General features: G+C 38.1%; 1 protein-coding gene across 1 annotated transcript in view; it reads right to left on the minus strand.

Moving 5' to 3' along the window:
* Positions 1 to 2,087: 2,087 nt before the first annotated feature.
* The window catches only part of Skel (DM13 and DOMON_DOH domain-containing protein skeletor), a 64,809-nt gene continuing 54,270 nt past the window's right edge, over positions 2,088 to 12,626 (minus strand). The window contains exon 5 of the mRNA XM_089087796.1: positions 2,088 to 2,303. Coding sequence (XP_088943922.1) covers positions 2,088 to 2,303 — 216 coding nt within the window. The remainder of the gene's footprint in view (positions 2,304 to 12,626) is intronic.

Genomic DNA, 12,626 nt, shown 5'->3' on the forward strand with positions numbered 1-12,626 from the left:
GGTTTAAGAAATTATCTTCACTCCTAAATAATTGACTAATAGACTTTTGCCTATTAGTTATAGCCTAAAGATACGTTAGTACCTTAGATTTATTCATAATTGAAAAACGCTGTTATCTAAGATGGATATTCCAAACTCGTGAAGTTCTTAGGGCAGTACCACATTTTTGTCAGTATCGCCACGTTAAAAATAATTAGTATAACTTTGCAACGCTTTTCATCCATAATAATTCCAACATTAACTATCAATTAATTTCCAAAGACAACTTTGTACTTTGGCTCAACGGAAAGCTAAATCTTCTTAAGCTGTTTGGTCCCATTTGTTTTTAGCTTTTTTGCTAATTTTCACCCACGTTTCTTTTTTTTTTAATTTGGCACCCGCTACTACCAAATCTGCATTACTGCATATGGCAGTCATTTTCGTTGACCGAGTATCAAACAGTTCGTGGTAACGTAAGTAAGGAGCGACCCGGCTCAATAGTACCCGAAACTCTAAAAGACATAATTTTGATACCAGTAGATACATCAAAAGAATCGGACTTTTATGCTGATTTCAAATATACAAGTTTCATCAAGTTTAATCTTACCAAATAAAAGTTACGAGCCTGAAAAGATTTGCCTTATTTTCAAAAAAAGCGGGAAACACCTACTAAAAGTGATAGAATCTTTATGAAAATCAAACCATCAGATTCAGCGTAGAGGTTTCAAGCTCCTATCTGCAAAAATGTTTAATTTTGTATATTTGCCTGAAGAAAGATCACGGATGCGTGTTTCTTTGTTGTTGTTTTTTTCAGGGGTGATCGTATTGATCCAGCGGTCCTGGAATATCGTTAGAGGGCTCATTCGAACAGAAATTAAAGTTCTAGTGCCCTTTTTAAGTGACCAAAAAAGTTGGAGGGCAACTAGGCCCCCTTCCACGCTCATTTTTTCCCAAATTCATCCAATCAAAATTTTGAGACAGCCATTTTGTTCAGCATAGTCAAAAATATAATAACTGTGTCTTTGAGGATAACTTAATCTTCCACAGTCTCCGGAGGAAGGGCTGCAAGTTATGAACTTCACTCATTGTTTACATATAGTATTGGTTATTGGGAAGTATACAGACGTTTTCAGGAGGAAGTTTTCTGATAGGGGAGGGGTCGGAGGAGGGGTTTACGTGGGAGGATCTTTACATAGAGGATTTTTTCATGGGAGAACTAACATTTCTATGAAGGGGGCGCCGGATTTCCCAGCATTATTTATAAAACGATCAGAAATTAAATTAAAAAAAACAAGTTTTTTAAACTGAAAGTAAGGAGCAACATTGAAACTTAAAACGAACAGAAATTGTTAGGTATATGAGGGGGTTCACCGCCTAGTCAATGCCTCGCTCTTTACGCTAAAGTTTTTTTAGTACTTTCAAAAGAGCTATCTATTCGAATTAAACGGCCTTTGTGATTCAGAGGTCATTCGTAAAGAACTAGAACAAAATTCAAACTTTCGCGTAAGGAGCGAGGTATTGACTAGAGGGTGAACCCCCTCATATACGTAATAATTTCTGTTCGTTTTAAGTTCTAATGTTGCTCCTTACTTTCAGTTGAAAAATTTGTAGTTTTTATTTAATTTCTGATCGTTTTTTTTTAATAATGCTGAGAAAACGAAAAAAAACGGAAAGCAGGTCGTCCTCGTCTGGGGTGCGAGGATGTCATAAAGAAAGATTTGAAGAAAATCGGAACTTCCTTGGAGGGTGTTAAGATGTAGGGTTTGAATAGATTGGGATGGACGAAGGGCGTGCGTAGCTGTGTTGGCCTCAGGCGACTTGGTGCTGCGGTGAATTGTTAGTAGTAGTAGTAGATTTTTCCTATCTTCTTGATAATATATATGGTTGTGGGATTTCTTATTTATCCAATTCTAATAAAAAGAACCCATTTTCACTCTCCTTGGTACTTAAAATAGTATTTTATAAATTATACTGGCAAGAGATTTATGTTTACAATATTTCATTTTGAAAACTTCGGTTATTTTGAATCACAGCAACATGCCACAAAGGTTCTTTGATTGAGAACAAGCGTAGGGGCCCAGTTAAAAAAAAACAACGTAGTTCTAGTCTTAAGAACGATTTTTAGCAGAATATTTTGCCATGAATCGACTAATAATATTACCTGGAGCCCCTCCATCGTAGGTGAAATTCGGTATCAGGAAAGTCTGAGCGTCGACAACAACTATCCGATCTGAACCAACTAAATGTTCCCCGGCCAAGGCGCTGAGCTTTTGTGGCTTTGGGTAATCAAACTTCGGAGGCACCTTAACACCAGCTAGTGATACCTAGAAACAATACAATTATTTAAAAAATAATTGTATAAAAGACCTATTTGATCCCCTATAAATTCTCTCAACTTCTCGACATATCAGTTATGTCGACATATATCAACTTCTCGAAGTTATCATTCGTTGTTCAAAGCGAAAGGACATACGTGTGATTTGTATTACGTTATCTAAAACCTGTTACCTACAAAATCACAGTGACCTATTGAATGAAATTGGATATGATTTGTTGGACATAATTAATGAACTGGATATTGAATGAAATTGGATAGAATTTTTTGGATATTTGGACTGATGAACCGATCATAAGGTGATTCATAAGCTCACGTTGACCTACCTATTCAAAGTTAAGTGTAGTTTTTTGCCTTTTTGATAATACATTTCAATGGTTCAGTTCACAAAGGATGCTGTTCTTCTTGCAAAATTCAGAAGTTATCCACCATGGCCTTGCCGAGTGTTGGACATAATTAAGGCCAAGAACAATAAAATATCTTACGTTGTATTTTGTTACGGAAGCCATGAAATCGTGACAACAACAGCCTCACAGCTTTCGAACATTGTTAGCATTTCAAAGGAGGCTAAGAGGAAAAATGAATTAGGCATTGCGAACGCTTTTGCGGAATTAGCTAATTTTCCTCATAAGCACCTTGAGACTAGCGGTTCGACTATACCATACACATTGCAGAATTGAGTAGACGCTGTTTTATTGGACTTGGATACAATTAAATCAAAGGTCTGGAATGATATTGAAAAAGAAGTTTGTAAAAAAGTTGGAATATAAAATAGTGCGGATATAATTGACAATTGTTTCTCAGATTCTAAACTCTATACGCGTTCAGTTTTCGACTAAGTTTGATGAGATTGAAAAAAACCTAAGGGCTTTCCAAAACGCGAACCTATCCTTAGAAATTAGGGTTGAACAGCTTGAAACCCGTTTTGATGATATAGAGCAGGAAAAACGACTGAATCAGCTCGTATTTCATTGTGTTGATCATAGTTGGGGTCTTCCTATATCTGAGTGTGTATTAGAAGTGATTACAGATAAAATGCAAATTTCTGATTTTTCTTCGACCGCAATAGTTTCTGTATTTAAATTTCGAGCAAATTATACTGATTCGGACACCATTGGACGGCTCGGATCACCTTCTTTTAATAAGTAAAATAAAGCTGAATCAGTCAAAGGAAAATAAACGAAATGAAAGGGCTTCGTTTTACCGTGAAATGAATAATAAAAACCTAAAGAGTTTTGCAAATATGATAGATGAAACAAATTTCTCGCGTTTAATAAAGAAAAAGTGTCCAAATACTGCATATGACCTATTCAGTGAGATAGTGACGAATGTAATGAATGAAACATGTCCCTTGCGAAAAATAAATCCTAATAGAAATTTTCCTAAGAAACCATGGATAACAAAAGCAATTCTAGTTTCAATAAAGCAGAAAAACAAACTTTTTGTGAATTATTTAAAGGATCATTCAGATGATAATTTTATAAAATTCAAGAGATTTCGGAATATTTTAAATTCAGTAAAACTGAATGCTCATAAACTTTATTTCCAAAATGAATTTCATGAAAATCAAGGGAATATGAAAAATACATGGAAAACAATAAGTAAACTTTTGTGTAAATATCTTAGTAAAGATGAGATGAGAGTCATGAAGACAATAGGAGGTCGTCTTACTGATTCTCTAGACATATCTGAATTTCTGTGAGGCTATATTGCAAATGAAGGGACAAGACTCTGCGATCAAGCGCGGGGTAGACTACGCAAATCTGCGAGTTTTGGATCTGTCGTTGAAAGACAGCCGGTAAGTCAGAATTCCTTTGAGTTTGCAAGATATTCGGAACGGGAAGTGGCACGATTCTTGGCTACGATGAAGTCAAGCTCTAGCGAGATGGACGAGTTTTCCCTGAAACGCATAAAGGCCGCAAAAATGAGTGTCTTACCTGTGTTGACGCACCTCATCAACCTTTCTCTAGATCTTTGAGTCTTCTCCGAAGCGGTAAAGATTGCAAGAGTGGTTGCTCTTCATAAATGAGAGAAAAATTATAGCCCATTGAATCGAAGACCGATATCTACTTTTCCATTTTTCTCTAAGCTAGATGATAAAGTGGTACATACCCAGGTAAGCTATTATATTGAAAACAATAAAATTGTAATGGAAAATCAATTTGGGTTCAGAAAAGGGCTATCTACGGATATAGCAGTTCTGAAATTGGTTGATTGGATTAGTGATGCATTTGAAGCTGGTCTCATACCCGCAGCTGTGTTTCTGGATATGAAAAAAGCGTTCGATACGGTGAACCACTCAGAGCTTATTGAAGCTCTTGACTCGATTGGGGTGAAAAGTTCAAGTCTGGAGTGGTTTTCATCGTATCTACACAATCGGTATCAGATAATTCAGAATGGGTCATTTTTATCTTCAAAAAAGAAAATAAAGTGTGGGGTCCCACAAGGGTCAATCCTGGGACCCCTACTTTTCAATATTTTTATTGATCGAGTGATACATTACCTGTCAGAGGCTGGTGTCATCCTGTTTGCAGATGACACTTTGCTCTTTCTGGTAGCGCCCTCACTTGATGTTTTACGTAATAAAATTCATAACGCAGTTTCTGAATTTCTAACTTTTTCTCAGCAAAATATGTTAAACCTAAAGTTTTCTAAAACCTTTTTCCTGATAATTTCTAGACTTTCGTCTAGTGCTGGAAATGACCGTATCACGATTCAAGAAAATGTGATAAAGAGAGTAGCAACAACGAAGTATTTGTGGTTTTTAATTGATGAAAACCTGTCGTGGAAAAACCATTCAAGTTCAATAGCTGAAAAATTAAGCAGAGGCCTTGGGTGATGCGAAGAATTAAAAATCTGGTCCCAAAAAAGATCCTGAAAATGATTTATTTTTCTATATTTTAACCATATATTAGCTACGGATGCTCTATATGGGCAAGTAATTTTGTAACATGTTTCAAAAGAGTACAAAAACTTGTTTCAAAAGAGTACCAAAGAGTACAAAATTATTATCTGAATTTGATGATTCTGACGAGGTTCCTGCTCATGAGCATTTTAAAAAGAATAAGTTAATGTATGTATCCCAAATTCGAGATTACCAAGTCGCGATTTTCTCGTATAAATATTTGAGTCACCTGCTCACCCCTGCTTTTGAAAATCTTTTTACTTTTAATAGAGACCGGCATGATCATAATACAAGAAAAGCTGATGACTTAACTCATGAATTTAGGAGCACCACTCGGGCATCTTTTGTGATTCGCCATTATGGTCCCCATATTAGGAATATATTGCCCGAGTGTGTGAAAAATGCGCCTAGTCTTCCGGCTTTCAAGTCACGGGCAAAGAAGTTTCTTTTATCTCGTGAGTGAATTTGGTGTTAAGCCCATTCCAGGTTGTCATTCTATTTAAGATATTTCCCCGATTTACTTTGCTCTTTTTTTTGCTTTTTTCTATCTACTTCTTGTCTTTTCCTCTTTCTCTCTTTTTTCCTTTATTCCTTCATCAGATAAGTTTCTTGTGTGTTGAGTAGCAAGGTATGAATGTTGTTTTAATTAGCTGAGAGTGATAACCTCGCTTGACCTTTCAAGCTTATTGCCTGTCTTGGCAGGCGAAAGGCGAATAGTGTTTGTTTTCTTTTTTTAATAAATGTATATCTCATATCGGATTCAAAATGTAGTAATTCTTCAGTCATTTGGTGCGTCTGATACTTACACGGTGCATTTAATAAACAAAAGTTCGTGTCATACCCTAGATTCTAAGGCACAGGGGGATGGGTCAAGTCTTTAGGTGTAGGAGGGTGTGGCAAATGTCTTGTTAGAGCTTCCTAATCAATGTACAACCAAACTGTCCATATTTTGATGATAATCTTCGCATTAAAGTGGCGGAAATTCAAACTCAGACCACCCCCTCCTATTGTTCTAACCTTGCTTCGAACTAATGTGCACTCACATGTCCTGAAAGACAAGTTTTTGTCTAAGTTCCTCGTTCTCTTGGGACTCGCCAATATCTCCAAATATTCCGCTTTTAACACTTTAAAAGTTGGCAGTTAAGTCTTCTTAACGGGCCAATTCGGGTCTTCTGTACATCATAATGCTACTTAGCTCAGAAGGGAGCTTCGGATTCAAGCCCCCACAAAAAAAAAATCATTGCTTGGTTTTAGTAGGGGGTTTTGAATGAGGGTTTACTAGGTTTATAAGCCCTCTAAAGCTGAATTGATCTACCATGACAAAGCCAAAGCAGAAAATCTTGGAAACATGTACTCAATGTTTATAACCCTATATTCCCCCGGATGTACCCCCCCCTTCACTATTGAAGACATTCATTTGAAAAAACTTCAAAGTTTTTTTTTTGTTTTTTTTTATCTTTTCTTCTGCTGGGATTAATTTTCAGAAAAGTTCCATAAAAGGTTTTTCAAAGAAAAGTAAAGGGCAATATCAAAACCAAAAAGGAGCAGACTTTGGGGTATAAGTGCTATCCATATTTTACCCCCTTTCTACTACCTTGGTTGGATCTCAAGTGCTGCGTTTGAATGTATCTAGCATACTTATCCCAGAAGCCCGATTACTTGTTGTTCGCGTTCCACAAGATGTGAATGATGCCAAGGGTTAGGAGGATTACTGCTTGAAATGGTCTGGATTAGTCATCGGATAAGAATGCTAGATACATTCTACTAAACCAAGATATACCTACTAGACCAAGAAAATGCAGGATAAATGACGTCACGTGTAAACAAAGAATGCAATCATTCCATTAAATGGAATTATGTGCAGAGTCTAAAAAGGGACAGTAATAGTGAAAAGGGGCAGACTCAAAGGGCTGAAATAAGCTAAGTTTGCATTGGAGTAGACGCGATCATTGTTGCTATTCGCGTAGCTGCCTGTAAATGAATTAAGCAGGAATATAAGGGGGCATGGGAGCGATCGCCTGTTCCAAATGAATTTTTAAGAATCCTTTCAATTACGCTATTGAGAACTATATACGATAAAATAAGAAATGTTAGAAATAAGGACAATCTATCTATTTCTGAAATAAAAACAATGAAACATATCAACGCAATAAAATTGTTCAAACACGGTATGTGTTATAAACGCAAGACTGAAATGCTTCTGTGCTGTTAGGGAGAGTCCAAGGGAGTGCAGACGCAGAACAAGAAGATTGGACGGTGATAGTGCTGTGGCCTGCATAACCACGCTAAGTTTGGTATCCCTTATCACTGCTCCCCGGAGACAGAGACACAGACAAAGTGTACATAATACATATATCCAAATGAAATAATTTTTTCCCATCATTGAACTTGAAAAAATCCAAGATTCTTTCACCAATGCTGTAAATGTTTCCCTCCTTGCTAGCAGCCACACAATACTATACGAAGTACCCTGACAATGATGCCAATTCATCTGCCAACAATCTAAAGGGTACCCTAGACTGTCAATCACTTTGATCAAAAGCTTCCGTCGATCAGTTGATTAAAGCATGATTGACCGTCTAGGAACCTGTTTGACGCTTGAGTCAAGCGTTGATGGTGATTGATAGAAAGTTTGAATGACTCAATCGATTCCGAGACGGTCAATCATGCTTTAATCAATTGATTGACGGAAGCTTTTGATCAAAATGAATGACCGTCTTGGGTGTCCTTAATGTCTGTCTCATTTGGTGGCACTGAAATAGCTTACAGTTGTGATGAAGATACCGGCTTGTCCTCTATTATAAGGGTCAAGGCTGTATCTTTCGTTATGCCAAATGGCTTCGAATCCTGTTGTATAGAGATTTAAGAAGCATGTGTCCCCTCATACCAATCTGAAGTCGAAAATTTCGCTTCTCAATTTCTTCAGTCAAGTCTATGTCAATAGTTAAGTGAGTATATTTCACATCTCCCTTGATATGGGACCTGGTTATAATTACCTTTTCTCACACGTCGAGCCCGTTGCAGGGCACCAGAAGGCCAACTGTTCTTTCTGGCGTACCTCAACGAGGGCCTTTATGCGATAATATTCTTTGGGAGATGCATTTCTTGCTGCTAGGGCCAGGTAAACTAGCACCACCTATCATCCCTTTTACTCGTTTGTCCTTTTTTTCTTGACATCATATTTTGAACCTGAGTCAGTTCTCTTCTAGTCTCATAGAGAAAAATTTTTACAAAAATCAAACTGGCTCAAGAATTTGTTGTCCACTGCACCAAAATGCATTGTTTATCTTCTGTCAATCTTTTGTCGCTTCTGCTTTTCACCTTGATTGTGATAAGTTTTACAGCCTCAGCAAAACTTGTCTTTTTTCCCAGCCAATTGACTAGGCTTTTTCTTATTCCATGCCCTTTTTATTTTCTTTTGGGTACCTTTGCCAAGAGCACCGGTAACAACATTACAAATAGTACCCTCGTCCTCAAATATTGTCATTTACACAATGGGTGCTCAGACTACTCAGAAATAGAGAGGCTACCTAGTCCCTATGATAGGACCCAAGCCTTGACTAATAAAATCCTAGATGCAGCAGAGAAAGCAATACGCAGAAAGTCGTCCCTACCACCTGTGAGATCTTATTTTAGGAAACCAAAGATATGGTGGAATAGTTCCACAGAAGTTGCAGTAAGGGAAAAGAAAAAAGCAAGAAACTGTTTCTGTAGAACTGGGGCTCTGGAAGATTTTATAGAGATGAAAAGAACTGGGGCAAAAGCTTGGAAAATCATAGAAATGGCGAAAAGACAAACAAGATCCACCTTTAAAAAAAAAAATAGACGCAAATACCCCCATAGCCAAGTGCATAATTTTATTAATAGAAGGCTGGCAAAGAGGATCATTGCTGGTAAAAATCCCAACATTTGAAATAGATGACTCCTCAATTCAAGTTAATGAGCATAAGGCAGAAGTCCTTGCTGGCTTGTACCAAAAACACAAAAGTCCAGACACCAATTGGCCGTCCACTAGTCTGCAAATTATATGGCAAAACACAGCACAAAGAGACACTGATTAGCCCTTTCTCAACGAATGAATTAAAGATAACCCTTGATACAGTAAATACAACATCACCACCGGGAGAAGATGAAATAGGATATACTTGGGTAAAAGAAGCAGGGGAAAAGTTCAACCAAAACTTGCTTTTGCTGTATAATTAACTATGGCAGAAAAGGGATTTCCCAAGGGTTTATAAACAAGCTACCATTAAGCCAATTAGGGAAAAAGGTAAACCTCAAGAAAAACCCTCTTCTTACAGACCTATATCTCTGCTTCCAGTTCTTGGGAAGATAATGGAAAAAATGATCCAAAAGAGACTGGAATGGTTGGCAGAGAAAAATAACCTCTTCCCGCAATCAGAGTCGGGCTTAGAAAGGGAATGTCAACACTTGACGGAATCATATGACTTGAAGAAGTCATCCGACCAGCCTTGGAACAAGGCAAAATTATACTAGTCTTATTGGTGGACTACAAAGATGCATATGGAAATGTAACTAAAGAGAAGCTATGTGCAATCCTTCTTTCAATGGACTTCCCTGAACCATTTTTTTGGAATTACCTAACCTACCGGTCTCTTAGGGTTTGAGTATATCAGTCACTCTCATCAATCAAAGTGCCTGAGGCAGGACTACCCTAGGGATCTCCTCTCAGGCTCCTGCTTTTTCTGCTGATGATATCTGCATTTGAACTTTCAAGTTCAACAATATCCAAAAGGGAGTATGCAGATGATGTCACTATTTGGGAAAGCGGACGCACAATTGAAGAATTGTAGACTAATCTATAAAAAGCCGTACTTGAACTAGAGGCTTTCTCGGAAACAATGTCCCTTCCAATATCAGCCATTAAAACGACAGTAGTAATTTTCCATAATAAACGAAATGTGCGAGCACCATAGCTTTACATGAAAGGCTCATTAATTCAGCTTGAAGCTAACCCTGTGATTTCAGGATTAACTTTGGATCAAAGGCTCACATGGAATGCTCAAGTCGAAGCTGTAAAGCGGTCTTGTGTAAAAAGAATATCAATCCTTAGACAACTTACTTCCTTCTCCTCGGCAAATTCTCCCAAAGTTCTGCTGGATTTTTATAAGAGGTTAATCAGATCAAAAACTGATTATGGACTGACAGTATACATTAATTGTAGTAAAACCACCAAAGCAAAGCTAGAGACCTTTCAAAATATATCTCTCGGAACTGCTTTAGGGCTTCACCACCACTCAGAGGGAGCAAAAGTTCGCCAAATAACTGGATTTTCTTCGATAGTTTAACGGAGCCAAATGCGATTAGTAAGGTAGTTTACAAGGATTCAGGCATGTGGCTTAGACCACCCACTGTACCTATTAAAATTTGGGAAAATGAGTACTCAATTTTCAAGGAAAATTGGGGCATTGGATACTTTTGTTTCCAGATGCACTGCCCGACAATACGACCATTTATCTTTCGCTTGTCTGCTTTTTCCTCTAGTAAGGAGAGTAACTCCTGTTAATGTATGTCTACTGCTAATTCCGGAAAAGAAGCAAAATATTCATCCAGCAATAGCTCAAGCGGAATTTCCCAAAATTAGAGTGACAAAGTTCCATGAGTTCTTGGAAATTTATACAGATGGCTCCGTACAAGCAGGTAAAGCAGCTGCTGTGGCAGTCATCCCCCAGCTAAACCTCCACATTTCGAAACTGCTCCGCGACGGCTACTCTGTCCTCACGGCTGAAATAGCTGCAATATACGAGGCCTTGAAGGTGGTCCATGCTCATCCTCCTCCCAGGAAAAAGCCAGTTGTATTCTCAGACGCCCAATCATCTCTACGTACTATCAAGAAAATCCATTTTGAAGTTACTGACAGAGATGTCCATTGGTTGCAAGAATTGATAGCAGCTCTTGCCAAGGAGGGGGTAGAACTAGCTTTCCAAAACGACCCCAGCCACCAGGGAATATATTTTAAGGAGGAAGTTGACAAACAAGCAATCCAGAGGTCGTCTGAAATCGGCCAAAACTCGAAATCTATCACCCTTAGGGATGCACTGAGTCGTAGAAATAGAAAATTACTTCACTATAGCCCATTGAAGCTCATATTAGAGCGAAATGATAACTTGGCGTTTTTGAGGATTAAGAGCCAAGCAATGATTCTGCGGAAGGAAGAACACTTGTGGAAAAAACACCCAAGCCCTTTCTGTTGCCAATGCGCATCAACAATAGAGAATATGCAGTATCTCCTATTTGAATTCCCAAAGTCAGTAACAATCTCCTCTCAACTGAAAAGAACAACCAAGAAGTTGTGATTGCAGGAAAATATTAAGCTGTTGCTAGAAGCAGACTTCCCATCCCAGGAAGAGAGATGGATATTCAAGAGGATCATTAACTTCTCCCAAAGTATCGATTTTTATAAAAGAAGTCCTGTAAATTGTAAGAAAAAGGGTCGACAAGCAGAAGAAGGGGAGGGTCCTGTCGCAAGAGCCGCAGGGGTACCTGCTGAGTTTACTCTTAAATTGCGGGGAAAAGGTAGCAGGACCCTACGATTCCCTTGTTTGGTCCTTATGAAAAAGCCAAATTAGTTTTCTCTTTCCCTTGGAAGAATATAAATTAAATGCCCTGGAGGAGAATCAACCGACTTTGAAGCCAGAAGGACACCGAATGATGGAGTCCAAGTGCTTTCTAACGAAGAAGAAGGTGCGTTCTCGGATATTATATTTTGAAAGAGGATTTTTCTATATTTTTTCATCCCATTTCTATAGGAGCCTTTCACGTTGGTGTCCAGACGCTTAGATTATCCATTCATCTTATATTGCAAACTTCCCTCACCGTGATGGTATTAAAGAGCAATCGAAAATATTACAACTCACCGAAACAGGCAACGAGTGCATAACCTTCCCTCTAACTGGAGTCGCCTCTAATTGGTCAACGGATATCGACGTTTAGTGGCAACCTCACACTTGACTTGCGCAAGCGGCAAAGTGGACCAGTTGATCTCCCATTGCGTTATATTACGTCGATAGTAAACCCGGACTTAATTCAGTTATTTTAAACAAAATTGGAGGGGATGTTTCACTTTCTCCTTTTGGCACTGCTGCCCCTTCCAAATTAAGGCTCTGGATCTGTGCTTGAAATGAATCAACTAGCACGTGGCTGAGTAAGTATTCGCAGTTATCTCTTACAGATAACATCCGGGGAAGTTAGGGTTTAATGAATGAGTCGGTTAAGGGATGCCTAAGCATACTAAAGGCATTTAAGAATATTTTCTTTTTTTCCAAAATGCGTTATTTCCTCTTTCCTCCCTCCTATTCTTGTAGAAAAATTAGGAATGTTTTTTTTTGTGTTTGCGAAAATAGCTTTTGCTAGATCTTGAATGCCCAAACAAAACTTTATTGTGCA

The sequence above is a fragment of the Artemia sp. Qi Xiang Cuo genome, chromosome 4 (assembly GCF_049724085.1).
Source record: "Artemia sp. Qi Xiang Cuo chromosome 4, ASM4972408v1, whole genome shotgun sequence".
Taxonomy (NCBI): Eukaryota; Metazoa; Arthropoda; class Branchiopoda; order Anostraca; family Artemiidae; genus Artemia; species Artemia sp. Qi Xiang Cuo.